Source organism: Lolium rigidum, chromosome 7 (assembly GCF_022539505.1).
Source record: "Lolium rigidum isolate FL_2022 chromosome 7, APGP_CSIRO_Lrig_0.1, whole genome shotgun sequence".
In the NCBI taxonomy this organism is placed as follows: domain Eukaryota; kingdom Viridiplantae; phylum Streptophyta; class Magnoliopsida; order Poales; family Poaceae; genus Lolium; species Lolium rigidum.
The window spans coordinates 12,753,717-12,767,306 of record NC_061514.1 but is presented as its reverse complement, the minus strand read 5'-3'; the positions used below and the strand labels follow the sequence as shown (position 1 = coordinate 12,767,306).

The window sequence follows — 13,590 nt, the reverse complement described above, 5'->3', positions numbered from 1 at the left end:
ATTGGATCAGAACGGTGAAGAAGTTGTACATTTGTTTGTATGGGACAGAGCAAATCAGTCCACCTGGATGCAGTTGTGGCGTTATTATTGGCATGTTTGCCTTTTGCTCTGTTTCTTGGTTTTTCTGGTTTAAGTTTTTCTGGTTTAAGTGGCAGTGGTTGAGCTATCTTCATGGGCTGGCGTTTTTTTTTCCGTTTGAGCCCAATGAAATGGGGATTGAATACTGGCCCAGTATATCCGCCATTAGTAAATGTATGGGTGCATTTCCTTTTTTTGCGAATTCAGTGAGTTTTATTAATTACTTGGCAGTATAAGAATCACTTGTAGAATATCAACAAGAAAACCTAGGTCATAATTAATCTAGAGGCATCTCCTCATATCAACACTACCTTGTTTAGCACATTGATGAACAGCTTGATTAGCTTCACACCCAATAAAACAAATGCTACACTTGATCTCTCTAATTTCTTGATAGATATCCCTAATCTTAAATCTATCAGCAGCTTCATGATACAGGCCTACAACCTCCTTCCCATCACTTTCAATGATAACATTTGCATATCCCTCAACCAACACCCCGCCTCACCCCACCAAAATTGGTACATGTCAACCTTCGTTAAAATTTTAGGCCAAGCTCCACGTCAGAAAATAAATAGGCGAGGTATTGCAGGGTTCTCTTAATCCCTGAAATCAGCATCCTATACTTAATGATCTAGGTCAATTCTAACTCTATGCCTCATTGGCGCATCAGGAAAAGGCTCACCCCGACCAAGATTACTCACTAGTCTCACTTATTATATGGGTCCACATGTCATATCCTTCTTTTATCCCCGATCGCCCTTTAGAAATGCTACACAGATTCAAGGACAGACCTCCCAAGATAGACGACGATCGCAGGCACCTCATTCTCAAGACCAACTAACCAATGTACACCTTCATGGCCTTCGCCGTTACCACCTATCTGGCCTTGCCAACACCGGCAATGCCTCCTTCGCCCATGGTTTGTCTTTCTACTTGAGATTTCAGAAGAATGTCTACGTGGACATCCACCACCACTTTCCCTCGCTTCCACTCCCACACACAAAATTTATGTAGATGAGGGGGCGATTTGGCAGAGATAGAGAGTAGAGAGATATGGCATGTGGATCCACGTAGTCAGTGAGCAAAACCTATTAGGGGTCATTTTTTTCCGATGCATCAAACATGTATAGGGATTGTAATTGATTGGGATAAGTCAATACATGGTGCCAATTTCGGGGACTAGAAGTTGAGATTTTGATTATGACCGGCACCATGCATGATCTTAGGATTTAAAACAGATTCATGTGAATCGTATTCTGTTGTTCCTTTTCATAATTTATTTTGCATTGGTGCTTACTTTCGGTCTTCCACTTGCTGGCCAGTCCTCTCTTGTGTTATTTTATTACTGTAAGGAGAAATGTCACAACAGCCCGTCTAGCTCATTTGGTAGAGCGCAAGGCTCTTAACCTTGTGGTCGTGGGTTCGAGCCCCACGGTGGGCGTTTGTTTTTTACATTTTGCTACTTTTTCACTCTCTCCCTGAGTCTATTTCTCTGCAGTTCATCGATGTTAAAACGACCTAGTAAATGCCCCACAGTATTTCTTCATGGCTCCTCCTCTGCCCTCAAATTTATTTGCAGTACGCGTGCTCCATACAGCTCCTAGTAGTCTGTACACAGGATGTGAGCTGAAACCAGGCACTTAGTTGTAATTTACAGCGCGTACGTTACTTGAATTATTCACGTCCTACCGTGATGGGATGACACTGAAGCAACTGCTGCCATCGACGAGCTAAACAAACACATTCATTCTCCCAGGCTCGGAAGGGAATGGATCAAAGCCACGGCAATTCGAAGTCTCCGAGCGACGGCACTCCACCATGGCTCTCGACGTCTCCGAGTCCCAGCAGCTCCTCAAGGTCATCAGACTGATTAGTTCCACAAGCACCGAACAGACCATGATCACCCGCTGCCTCCAAGCCGTCAGCACCACCGCGCCACGGGCTGAGCAGGAATCCCAGCTCGATCCCGTCCAAATCGAGGTCGATCGACAGGTCGTCTCCAGCGAAATCTTGCTGCCCTTCAGCCGGTGTCGTCTCTTCAGCCGCCGCGTTCTCCAGTGGAAGGTCGTGACCTGCTGCTGTCATCACCGTGGTGCACCGCAAAGCCTTGGTCCGGATCGGGCTGCTCGTGTCCGGTGGCGCTGCACCCTCAGGCGGGGGCGGCGACGCCGGCTTCGACGAAGCGACGGCCTGCAGGCTGTTGGAGCAGCCGCTGTGGTTGTTCCCTTGCGGCGGCGGCGGCAGCATTACCTTCTTGCTGAGGGTGGTGTTCCAGTAGTTCTTGATCTCATTGTCTGTTCGCCCGGGCAGCCGCCCCGCGATCAGCGACCACCTGCCACGGCCCAAAGCTAGTTAATCACGCCACACTTGCACCTCTTGATTACTAGCAAATACTAGCTGCCTTATTTACTTGCACCTGACAAGGTTAGCTGAAACATAGCATATGTGGCAGGGCAGTGCCACATCTGGGGTGGCATTTCATGCTGGATCAAAGTGGTTGTGCATGCATCCATGAATGCGTGTTTCTTGTAGCTGCCTGTCATCATCAACTTTGCTGACCGAATAACTCCTTTTACCTCTTCAGGTTAGAGACACTAGACTGACATCCAGAGATTTGTTCTTGGTGCCACGACGCGCCCAATTCAGCAACGGATAGTGCTGACTAATTTGGATAATACTCGCACAAGTGCCCATGATAACTGGATCCTAAGTACGGTATCTGCTGGCCTACTTTAGGGAAAAATTGAAAAAGAAATTCCAGCAAAAAAGCCTAGCATGCCCTTGGTGCTCACGAATAGTTTCATCAAACAACTGTGTGACATATTAGTAATCCTACAAAGAAAGACCAACTTGTATGTACTTGCATGTGTATCGATCTTTGCTCACTTTGCACTGGCACGAGTACTAGGAATTTGGAAATGCAAGTGTAAATAAGCAAACAACAATGCTACTTGATTTACGGACGGACATTCCATTCCACACTACAAATGGAAGAATACAGCAGAAATGTGGACCTGTTGCCGAGGAGCCTGTGGAGCCTGACGATCAGATCCTCTTCGTCGTCGGAGATGTTACCTCTCTTGATCCCCGGCCGGAGGTAGTTCAGCCATCGCAGCCGGCAGCTCTTCCCGCAGCGATTCAGCCCTGCATCCGACATTTGACGAGCCGTCAACACAAACAGCCATCTCGATCGTCATGCTTTGCCTGTACGGTAAACCAGTGATCTCTCTCGCCGTTTTCTGTTTTTGTTTTTGAAATGGGATCTCTCTCGTGTTTCAATCACCTGGCTTCTTCAACCTCTCTGTTTCAGCTAGAGCTTCTTTATGCTAGCGGAGCTACCAGACAGAATTAGATCAACATACAGCAAATTGGATGCTTAACTGACAAATGTATGTCGGGAGAGGGCGAGGAAGATTTAGAGGGGACGGTGGTGTGACTGACCAGCTCGCTTGGGGAGGCTTCCCCATTTCCCCTCGCCGTGCTTGTTGATGTAGGACACCAGGATGTCGTCCTCCATTGCTGTCCATGCCCCTCTGTTCAGGCCCTCCTTGGAGCAGCATGGCTTCCTCCCCATATCCTCTGTCTTTCTCCCACTGTGTGCATGCGTCTGACAGAGAAGCTCTCTGCTCGTCATGTATATGTAAGGTATTTCTAGACGGGGCTATTTGAAGGTTAGATGGGGTTTGTGTACACGAAACCGTACGGGTTTAACAGAGCAGTAATCAGGGTGCACTGGCTAACAGATTATTTAATTTCTGTACTGGACCATGGCACTGTGGCATATTTTGTACTCCAAGAGATGAATCTGGGACCGAGATACGCAACAAAACCTCTTGTGACCACCTATGGTCTTGAGTCTTGACAACCTGTGTAGCCAGCATCAGAAAATGCACTCATCAGACAAGAGGGAGAGTTTCTTTTTAAAATCCAATGCCCAGTGTATGCTTGAGATATCCAAAGTTTCCATAGTTTAGTCACAGAAGGATGATGGAACCGACAAAATTTATTCACCTAAAAATAAAATATCATGGTGTGTCATGCTAAGGTACCACAAAGGCAGGGGCGTACCCAGAAGGGTGGTCGGGTGGGCCGTGACCCACCCTGATTTTTTAGAAAACGTTTTATATTTAGTCATTTAGCAAATTTTTATCACACATGAGCGGTAAAAATTAGAAATTAGAGGTGTGTGCCCACCCTGAGGTATTTTTGTGCATCCGCCATTGCCACAAAGCGAAAACTACACTTAAGGTGAAAATGACAATTCTAACCTTTGGTAGAAAATTCAGTCGGAAATTACCCTCTTCGGAAAAAAAATCTTTGATTTGATCCTTTTGATCGACGCCCTACATCACGGCATTGAACCCTAGCAACTTCAACGCCGCCTCAACAACTTTGAGGAGTCCTGCCATGTTGGCGCTTGGAATGCTGACTCGTTGATGTGGATTAGTTCAACATCGCGTGCCAGAGCATCGAGGCGTCTATGTTCAACTCCTCACATCAAGAGGCGGTGAGGTTCCTTAAGTCGCCAAGGGTCACTGTGGGTCACCAACCTACAAGCGTAATCCGTAGGCACGTCTGCCACGAACAACAGGAGTAGGAGAGCCATTGTCCCTCCCTTTCGTGGATTTTGCCCCCTGTCAATCTCTAGCGGTAATCTTCCGCATTTTCCCCCAATTTCTTCGGTTGAACTCTCGCATTTTCCCTACTCAGTCTCATATATCCAAAACCTAGTTCATATATTCAATTATAAAACATGGATATTTGGCATTGTATTTCCTATTGATGGTACTATGTTACTCAACAATCCGTTGTGACTTTCAAAAAAAAAAGTCCGTTGTGGACATTTTAGTGTGTTAGTTTTGTAGTTATCATCAGGTCATCACTACGAGGTTAGTTTAACTTTGATGTATATTTTTTTAAATTGTTATATTACTATATATGTGGTGTGTAATCACATAGCTATGATGTTCAGTATCCATGATACATGTGAACCACACCGTCTTTTTCATGGATGTTACCTTCTCCTCTGCTACTCTATGCAACAACAACAACAACAAAAAACCGTTTTGATGGATGCTAACCACGCTTAATGGAAAATGGCATAGTCGCTTAAGCTCCCCCGTAGGTCTTTCATAGTAATAGGCCGTAGCCCATAGCGGAAAATGCTCGTTTTTTGTTTTCCTTTCGAAAACACTGGCTGGTACAGGAGATGACCCATCGGAGTGAAACTATGCACTAGGCAGAAGAAAAAAGTGGTCAATAAAGCTGCCCTGCCTCCTCCTTTTGGCTATCAGATTCTGGTCAAGTGTCGCATGATTGTTCGAGCCAGGAAGGCCTGCCATGCAAGAGATTCCCTGTCCAGTGGTATACACTATTGATCAGATATTTTGATCATTCCCCCAATAATCTGCATTTCAAATCACTCAGCACATGCGAGCATTTCAAACAGTACTTAATTCTGATTCAGGCTAAATTCGCACCACGTTTATGCCAATTCTCCATCATTTTACATACCCAAGACTCGAAAGGTAATTGTCAATTGATATAGGTATCCCCAAGAAACTTTACAGTTTGAAAGATTTGGGAGTTGCATGACATCTCTAACACAGCCGGTAATATCTTCTAAAATTGCAATATTTGCACGGTAGTGCATATATCAAAATTTCCCGAATAAACATAATTTCTGGCTCCTTCAATTATCTAGTTATGTAAATTCTTGCATTGTAAGGAATCATTTAAATGATCTTGACAACGTTCGAGACTCTTCAAGGCAGATATACAATCGTAGTTGGCACCTGGCAGCAACAAGTCTATGGTCATAGTATTGGGTGAAACAAGGAGCCTTCGAAGATTGGGTAGTTGCTGAAGTAGCTATGTTGAAATGTTAATAGAATCCTATATAGCAAAATATTTTCATGCAACTAAATATATTGTCTTGTATACATTTGACCATCAGTTTTATGTGTTCAATACATGCTTGCAAAAGTATACTACTACGTCAGTTTGTACCAGGCCTTTATATGGAGAAATCACCAAAATACCATTTCCAAGTAATTAATCTGAATACTCAATCGCTACAGATACTAAAATGTCAGTTTTTAGAAATGATGGACGGTCCATGTGCAAAAGAAAAATGAAGTAAAGCTAGAGGAAAATGAAATGCCCTAGGGGAATCTCATGGAGAACCCCAGATCGACTTTACCAACAAACATACTCTCCCCAAAAGGCACAGATGCCATTGGGGAGCAAAAGCACTTTCCCATTCACCTGTCTGCACTACAAAATTTCAGGAGCAGAAGAAAAGAGACAATCATCCAATGCTGAATGAATGCACAGCCTCAACAGATTTTTTTTGCAGAAAGTGATGCTGCAAGAGAGCAAAAGGGCGAGCGCTCCAAAAGAAGCACTGGTTGGTCTCGACCTGAAAGAAAGGAAGAACGGCGTGGCAAACTAGGGTGCAAAGCAAAATATTAGAGGCAAAAGAGCTCAATCATGTAAAGTCCCAGCAGATTTTCGCCTCCGACAATACAAACTGATAGCTGAATCAAGAAACAGAACAGCAATAATTAATCTTGAGCACATAAGGTTTATAAAAATGACCCCTTTTTGCAAGAATAAGATTTGGGATCATCGCTATATCATTCTCAGCTTTTTGAGCCGTTGGGAAGGCGTCAAGTACAACTTTTAGAGCAAGCAAACAGGTAAATGCACAATTCCTTCAAATGAAGAGATCAGAAGCCAAAAATGAGTTCAGACTAGGGGTAAATTCAGAGAAGTCCTCACTCTCTGTTAGATTCATCCTTGGACTGCTTTGTTTTTCCGAGGGATAATCATTGGATTGTTGCATCAATTCCACACCTGATACTAGCTCAAAGAAGCAACAAGATTAACTACAGCTACAAGAAGAACAATAAGATGGAAGCATTGCGCTTGCTCATACTATATAGCAGGATGGATGAGTGAGTAATTAAATACAGCTTGTTCCTCTTGTTAGTCCATGCCGGACCTGATCCTCTTGTGCCCAGCTTGCCGGACAGTGCCGACGGACCCACCCTCGGACATGGCACGGCCGCCACCACCCCCCGAGGAGGCAGCGAAGAGCGAGGACAGGTTGGCATAAAGGTCGACCACGCGACGGATGTTGTTGTTAAGCTCCCTGATGAGGCCAACATTGCGGGAGAGGTCGCCGGGCACCTTGGACTCATGGTTCTGGTTGATCTCGTTGATGAGTACACGGTTCTGGTCGAGCAGGCCCTGCACCTGCACGAAGCTCGACTGGAAGGCATGCAGCACCTTGGTGTCGACGCCGTTCGTTGCCGGTGCGCCGCCGAACCCCGACATGGTGTCGCCTTCCATGGGTTGGTTGGTTCCCTTCGATTTTTGGCTACCTGCCTGATTGCTTGTGCCCGCCTTCTTGTGCGGCGTCCACAAAAGCTTCTGATCCTGTAACTAATGGTGTTCTTGAGTCATATGAGTAGTTTTGCAGCCAGTGGCTCTCTTCAATTTAATCCTGCAGAACCCAAATGGACGTGGTGAGATGGATGAAACTGAATCGAGTTTTGGAAGGAATGGTGAGGTAAGCAAATCTAGAGAGACTACTCTCGGTGTTTTGCGTCATAAAAGATTTGGCTTTTTATTGCTGAGGTGAGCAAAATTTGCAAACTGGAACTACTGTTGTAGAAAAATGGCACTGTTGGGACATGGGAGGACAAAGTACTGGGGAACATGGGCAGATGTACTTGCGAATCTTTCATGCTTGGACCCCCAAAAAAACAATACTAATATGATTAAAAAAATTGAAAGTAACATATTTTTACATAAAAATATACTAGTAGAACGTAATCAAGAGAAATCCAGGAAATATAAAGTGCGTCAGATTTTGGGGGTAAAGCAAAGAATAAAATACAGGGAACGGGTGGAGCTTGTGTGTTTCAGTGTTTGCGTAAGAATAAGAAAGTAGGAAGGTTCTGGGAGTTGTTGAGATCCGCCGTCTAACATGGAATTCTACTAACCGGTGAAGAGAGAGACAGAATCCCTTTCCCTGATTGGAACGGAATGTTCAATCAAAATCCGCAAAAATTGAAACCAAATTTGCAAAGGTAAGACTCCGTTTACTCAGGAAGAGCTATATATCTGAATTGGCTGTCGAAAAAGAGAGGGCCGAATTCAACTTCAGAAATTCATGAACGCGCGGATCAAAAATTTCTGAAACCGCAGCAAGGAAGTGGGAACTGGAATTCATGCAACTGATATACTGTACTAAAGAGATTCACGGGGGCTGGTGCGGAAGGAGGGAGAGATTCCCCCGTCTCTCTTGTGTTCTTCCAGAGGGGAAGAAACAAGGATCAAGCTGCAGTCAACGAAACCTACGACCAAACCAGAAAAAGAAGGAAACCAGAGATCCCGAAATAGCGCACAGGAACAAACCATGAAGAGAACCAAGAAACTGACAGGTTCTCGGAGGAGAAACATGGCTCCACTCGAGCCTCAGTCTGGCGCATCTATCGGGGGGAGAGAAGCGGGAGGGGGCTTACCTCGGGACTCGGCCGATCAGATCATACGAGGGATGGAGCGAAGGGGCCTGGGAAGGAGGAGGAAGGTGGAAGGGGATGGATGACGATGGGTAGATGGAGAGGGAGGGAGGAGATCAGGAGATCCTCAGACAGACAGACGGAACAGTGCTATGTCCCCCTTCTCTCTCTTTATTGCTGCTGCTCCGTAGATAGATAGAGAGAATCTTTTCCTAGAGAGAGATTTCCGGCACGTTCGGACACGTTTCTCCCCCGCCTCGCTCCCTCTGTCTCTCTCCTCAACTGCTGGTTCGTGGAATGAGGACTAGTGTCTCGACTCACACTATTAGAGCATCGCGTCTCAAAGGTATTTGGGTACATCGGATAAAAATCATTTTCACCCACGCGCTCTAAAAGTTATTTTTATCCGGAGCGATTCAATATGGTGTCCGGCGTCTCGACCTGTCCCCGCTACGCATGGGATGCTTCGAGCACGCCAAACACAACGAATTGAGAGGCGAGGAGGCGCGGGCCCGACGTGTCAGCGACTCGGATGCTCAACCGCCGCCTACGTGTGACGGTGCAGTTGCCGGGAAGCGGAACCGTCGCATTGGCAACCGCGTCGACCGACGCGCCAACCGCCGGAATGGAGCGCGAACTCCTTGGAAGAGCAACCATCGCTCTCTTCGACTTCTGCGCCGCCGTTTATCCTCGCTCAATAAGACCCGTAGGATGCTTTCGGATCTTCAACCGGCCGCCATTCATCCAAGCTTCTCCTCACGATGAGCTACATCTCTGACCTTCCATCTGACACCTCCAGCGAGGTCAAGCCTCCAGGATGGCGCCATTGGTGGGACAGAGTCCGGACGCCCAGCAACGGCGATGATTCCCCATCGCCACTTGACAGCGTGGAGGAATGGTAGGCCGTGGAGGAGGAGGCGGAGGAGGAAGGGTCTGAGGAGGCGGCGGCGGCGGCCCGTGCGAAGGTGGAGGCGGACGCGAAAGCGAAGGCCAAGGCCAAGGTGCAGACGGCGAGCACCAGCGACGACGAGGAGGACACAAGTTCCTCCGACGCGTCGACCGACACCGCCTCTTCGGAAGAGGTGACGAGCAGGAAGCGCCACCGTAATGAGGACGACGAGGCGGGGCATCATCAAAGAAGAGAAGTAGTAGTTTAAAATATTTTATATATAATTTGATTATGTTTTTTCGAAGTTTTATATGTAATTTGTTTATGTTGCACACGATTTGAATATTAGTAAAGAGTTTTCTTCTATCTATTAAAATTATTTTCAAGTTTTGGGGGCGGTGTTTGGGGGACGCGGCTGGGGAGCGACGTCCCCCAAACGCGGTACGAACGAAACACGTCCCTCAAATGCTCAATCCGGCGCCGTTTGGGGGACGCGACTCGAGATGCTCTTATGCGGTGGTTTATCTTAGGGTACGGTGATTTTCTGTAGTTAAACTTTTTCTTTAGGGGATCTCCAACGGCGCGAAGCAAACATCCGCTGAGCGACCGTTTGCTTCTGTCGAGCCGAAAAATGCGTCGGGTCCCTGCTCCAGACGGGCGACGCAAAATGATCGGGTCGTCCGCGGCGACGCAAATCTGGCCTAAATATGCGTCTCGGATGCGTCTTTGCGGACGCTGCGCGGACGCCCAAAGTGTTCGCTCGCGTGGAGGACGTTTCGTTAGGTCCGCCTGACAGTGACCCTGGCTTGATGCGTCTTCTCAGGCGCGCCAACAACTAGCGCCGTTGCGTCATTTCGGCAGTCTGCACCATGTTAATATCGATGCCTCGCCTACCGTGCGGCCGTCGCCCACCTCTGCCGACGCAGTAATGGCGATGCCACGCGTCCCGCGCCGTCGCCCGCCTCCGTCCTATATAAAGAGAGCGCACGCTCTTCTTCCTCATCCACTCCTCCACACAAACCCTAGCCGCCACAAGCTCCACCGTAGCGCCGCCTCGATGCAGCCAGGCCCACGAGGAAGTCCATGGCGGGTCCTGGTGGCCGGCGAGGCGATCGAGGCCGCGGGCCTGGGCGCCCTCGGGGCTGGGGCTGGGGCCGCCGTGGTGGAGCTGCTACGGCCCCGCCGTCGCATGCGCCTTCCTCGTCTTCGCATGAGGAGCGCTGCTTCGAGTTCCTCCTCCGCATCGACGACTACCCACTCGGCATCAAGCGCCTCCCAGACAAGTTTGCTGAGTTCGTCGATGGCGTCAAGCCGACCCAGTTGCAGCTACGGGAGGCCAGCTGCAACTTCTGCCGGTGGCCTCTCGAGTCTTGTTCGACAGGCAGGGCAAGATGTACCTGCACACGGGGTGGAACAAGTTCACCCGCGACCTCGTGCTCGAGCCCGACTGGATGATCGTCAAGGTGTTCGATGACACAGCCTGCCGCAGGTACTACTACACCGGCGAATATGGCCACGAGCCAATTGAAGCCAGTAGTGGCGGTTTCTGTATGTTCTTCCTTGGTGGGAACAACGGGGTCATCATTGCCAGCTGGATTTTCTAGTTTGGGTGATTGAGTGTGTCCGAGAGTGTTCTTTTTTAGCAGCGAACATACGGAACCAACACTACTGACTTTCCTCATTTTGCAATATTTCAATTTGTGTCAATCATGGTTCAAACTATGTATTAGTTTGTGTAAACCATGTTCCAAATTATGTATTAGTTTGTGTAAACCATGTTTTCAATTATGTATTAGTTTGTGTAAAACCATGTTCCCAATATGTAATGCTTGAAACTCTGTTTAAATGGAGAAGAGAAAAAAAAACAAGTAGAAAAAATAAATGCGACGCCCCGCTGGATCCACCCTCAGGCGCGACCGGCCGTGCGGACAAAACGGTCATTTTCGTGTCTGCGGGGCAACGCAAACGGACGCACGCGGACAATTTGGACGTCTGAAATGTGTCGCCCCGTTGAAGATGCCCTTAAACGGACCCAAACGGAGGCAAACCGCGCGATCAAAAATGAGGCAGTACGTGCCCAATGGTCTGACACAAACTAAACGGGTCGTTTGTGGGATGCAAACCCAGCCTAAATTTGCGCCACAAATGCTATTGCACACACCCATCATGGACCCAGCGCGTGTCGCGTCCTGTCACCACGACCCGCTTGGTAGCGGGAGCGCGTGCCACAGCCTTCATCATCAATGGCGCCTCGTCTTAAAAGACGGCTGGCCTTCTGTGTCGTCCTCAATGGCACGCTGCTTCATGTCCTTAAAAGAGCACCGGCAAAATCCTGCCATCACCCGCACCTCCCTGGCCACGCTTGCACCCAACACACCAACAGCAGAGAGGGACAACCACGAGGCAAGATCGTCGCAGGCGGCAAAGGAGGAGAAACCGCAGATGAGGGGGCCCCTTCTTTCCTCCGTCGCCTGGATGTTCTACGATAATTGGCAGCTGTGAGAGGACTGGAACGATGTGCACCTACCGGGCGGATGGTGCCTCAAAAAGCGCGGGTGCCCGTCCCACCATGTGTTACATTCCGGCCCGGAGCAGGACGTAGAGATCTAGCGCAGGCGTGCCATTCTCCCGTCGGACCTCTCGCGACCACGACTTTGTCGTCGGCTCCCCCTTTGGGACAACTACTACCACCATCACGTAGTGCTCGACAAACGACGAAAGCTGGGGTTCCTCGGCAACAAGGACTACAACTTCGGCCCGACACCACGGCCGCGGTGGGAGTTGTCGCGGTGGTCGCGTACGCCGCCACCTCCATCCCCTCCGCCGCTGGACGACTTTGATGACTTCGTCGCCAACGTCTTCCACGTGATCCAGATGGCACAACAGGAGGGCAAGCAAATCGAGCTGCCGGAGGAGCTAGTCCTGGACGAGGCTAGGCCTCCTCATATCGGAGATGGCGCAGCCGCCGATGCCCCAGTACTCCATCGAGTTTAATGCGGCAGACATGTCGGAGGAAGAACCCGTCAAGATGGTTTTACGTGACTCGGTGTCGCTGCCTCTGCCCTCATGGGCACCACCGGCCGCTCCACCTCCACCACTGATACACTGCAAACGTATCTATAATTTTTGATGATCCATGCTTGTTTTACACCAATTTCTATATGTTTTGTTTACACTTCGTGGCATTTTTATGCATTTTCTGGAACTAACCTATTGACAAGATGCCACAGTGTCAGTTTCTGTTTTCTGCTATTTTTGTATTTCAGAAAAGTTGTACAGTAAATATTCTCGCAATTGGACGAAACGAAAGCCGAAGTTCCCATTTTACTGTAACGGATACGGAGTTCGGAGGAGAGACGGAGAAGAGCCAGGAGGTGGCGACACCACCCCTAGGCGCAGCCCACCCCCTGGTCGCGCCTAGGTATGGTGTGGGCCCCTCGGGCGCCCACCGACCGCGCCCTTCCGCCTATAAATTCATATGTTCGGGAAAAACCTAAATACCCGAGCCTCCATCCACGAAAAGTTTTGTCGCCGCCTCCATCGTCGACCCTAGCTCGGGAGGGTTCTGAAGCTCTTCCGGCATCCTGTCGGACAGGGAGATCATCACCGGAGGCCTTTACATCGCCATGCCCGCCTCCGAAGTGATGCGTGAGTAGTTCATCTCTAGACTACGGGTTCATAGCAATAGCTAGATGGTTGTATTCTCCACTTTATGATTCATGTTTAGATCTTGTGAGCTACCTATCATGATCAAGATCATCTTTATGTAATACTACATGTTGTGTTTGTGGGATCCGACGAATATTAAATACTATGGTTGATATTGATTATATACTTGTCATATGTTATTTGTGATCTTGCATGCTCTCCGTTGCTAGTAGATGCTCTGGCCAAGTATGTGATTGTGACTCCAAGAGGGAGTATTTATGCTCGATAGTGGGTTCATGCCTCTAGTAATCTAGGAGAGTGAAAATAACTTCTAAGGTTGTAGGTGTGCTATTGCTACTATGGAGAAAACAACAATGCTTTATCCAAGGATAATTCTATTGTTTACTTTACACACTTTACTTAATGCAATAATATGTTGCT

General features: G+C 48.3%; 3 protein-coding genes and 1 non-coding gene across 4 annotated transcripts in view; 1 reads left to right on the top strand and 3 right to left on the bottom strand.

The window, feature by feature from the left end:
• Nucleotides 1–13,590, bottom strand: part of LOC124670912 (protein argonaute 1A-like) — a 71,090-nt gene that overhangs the window by 20,040 nt on the left and 37,460 nt on the right. The gene's annotated exons all lie outside the window — the stretch shown is intronic.
• On the top strand, nucleotides 1,450–1,522 carry TRNAK-CUU. The gene has a single exon. It is a non-coding gene; the product is annotated as a tRNA-Lys (tRNA).
• Nucleotides 1,855–3,655, bottom strand: LOC124675199 (transcription factor MYB1-like). The gene is made up of 3 exons (XM_047211265.1): nucleotides 3,523–3,655; nucleotides 3,096–3,225; nucleotides 1,855–2,413 (listed from the first exon to the last, which is right to left on the bottom strand). Exons 1-3 carry the CDS (start codon nucleotides 3,653–3,655, stop codon nucleotides 1,855–1,857), a joined length of 822 nt encoding a protein of 273 aa, XP_047067221.1.
• On the bottom strand, nucleotides 6,778–8,767 carry LOC124675200 (protein ELF4-LIKE 4-like). Its single transcript, XM_047211266.1, has 2 exons — nucleotides 8,616–8,767; nucleotides 6,778–7,591 (listed from the first exon to the last, which is right to left on the bottom strand). The coding sequence occupies exon 2, from the start codon at nucleotides 7,435–7,437 to the stop codon at nucleotides 7,072–7,074; it is 366 nt and encodes a 121-aa protein (XP_047067222.1). The 5' UTR covers nucleotides 7,438–7,591; nucleotides 8,616–8,767; the 3' UTR covers nucleotides 6,778–7,071.

Bases quoted from the DNA above. Each gene is read 5' to 3' on its own strand.
- LOC124675199 (XM_047211265.1), bottom strand. From the start codon at position 3,655: ATGGGGAGGAAGCCATGCTGCTCCAAGGAGGGCCTGAACAGAGGGGCA. The intron at 3,226-3,522 runs GTCAGTCACACC...TGTCGGATGCAG, and splicing joins AAGCCTCCCCAAGCGAGCTG to GGCTGAATCGCTGCGGGAAG. The intron at 2,414-3,095 runs GTCCACATTTCT...GGGCCGTGGCAG, and splicing joins CACAGGCTCCTCGGCAACAG to GTGGTCGCTGATCGCGGGGC.
- LOC124675200 (XM_047211266.1), bottom strand. From the start codon at position 7,437: ATGGAAGGCGACACCATGTCGGGGTTCGGCGGCGCACCGGCAACGAAC.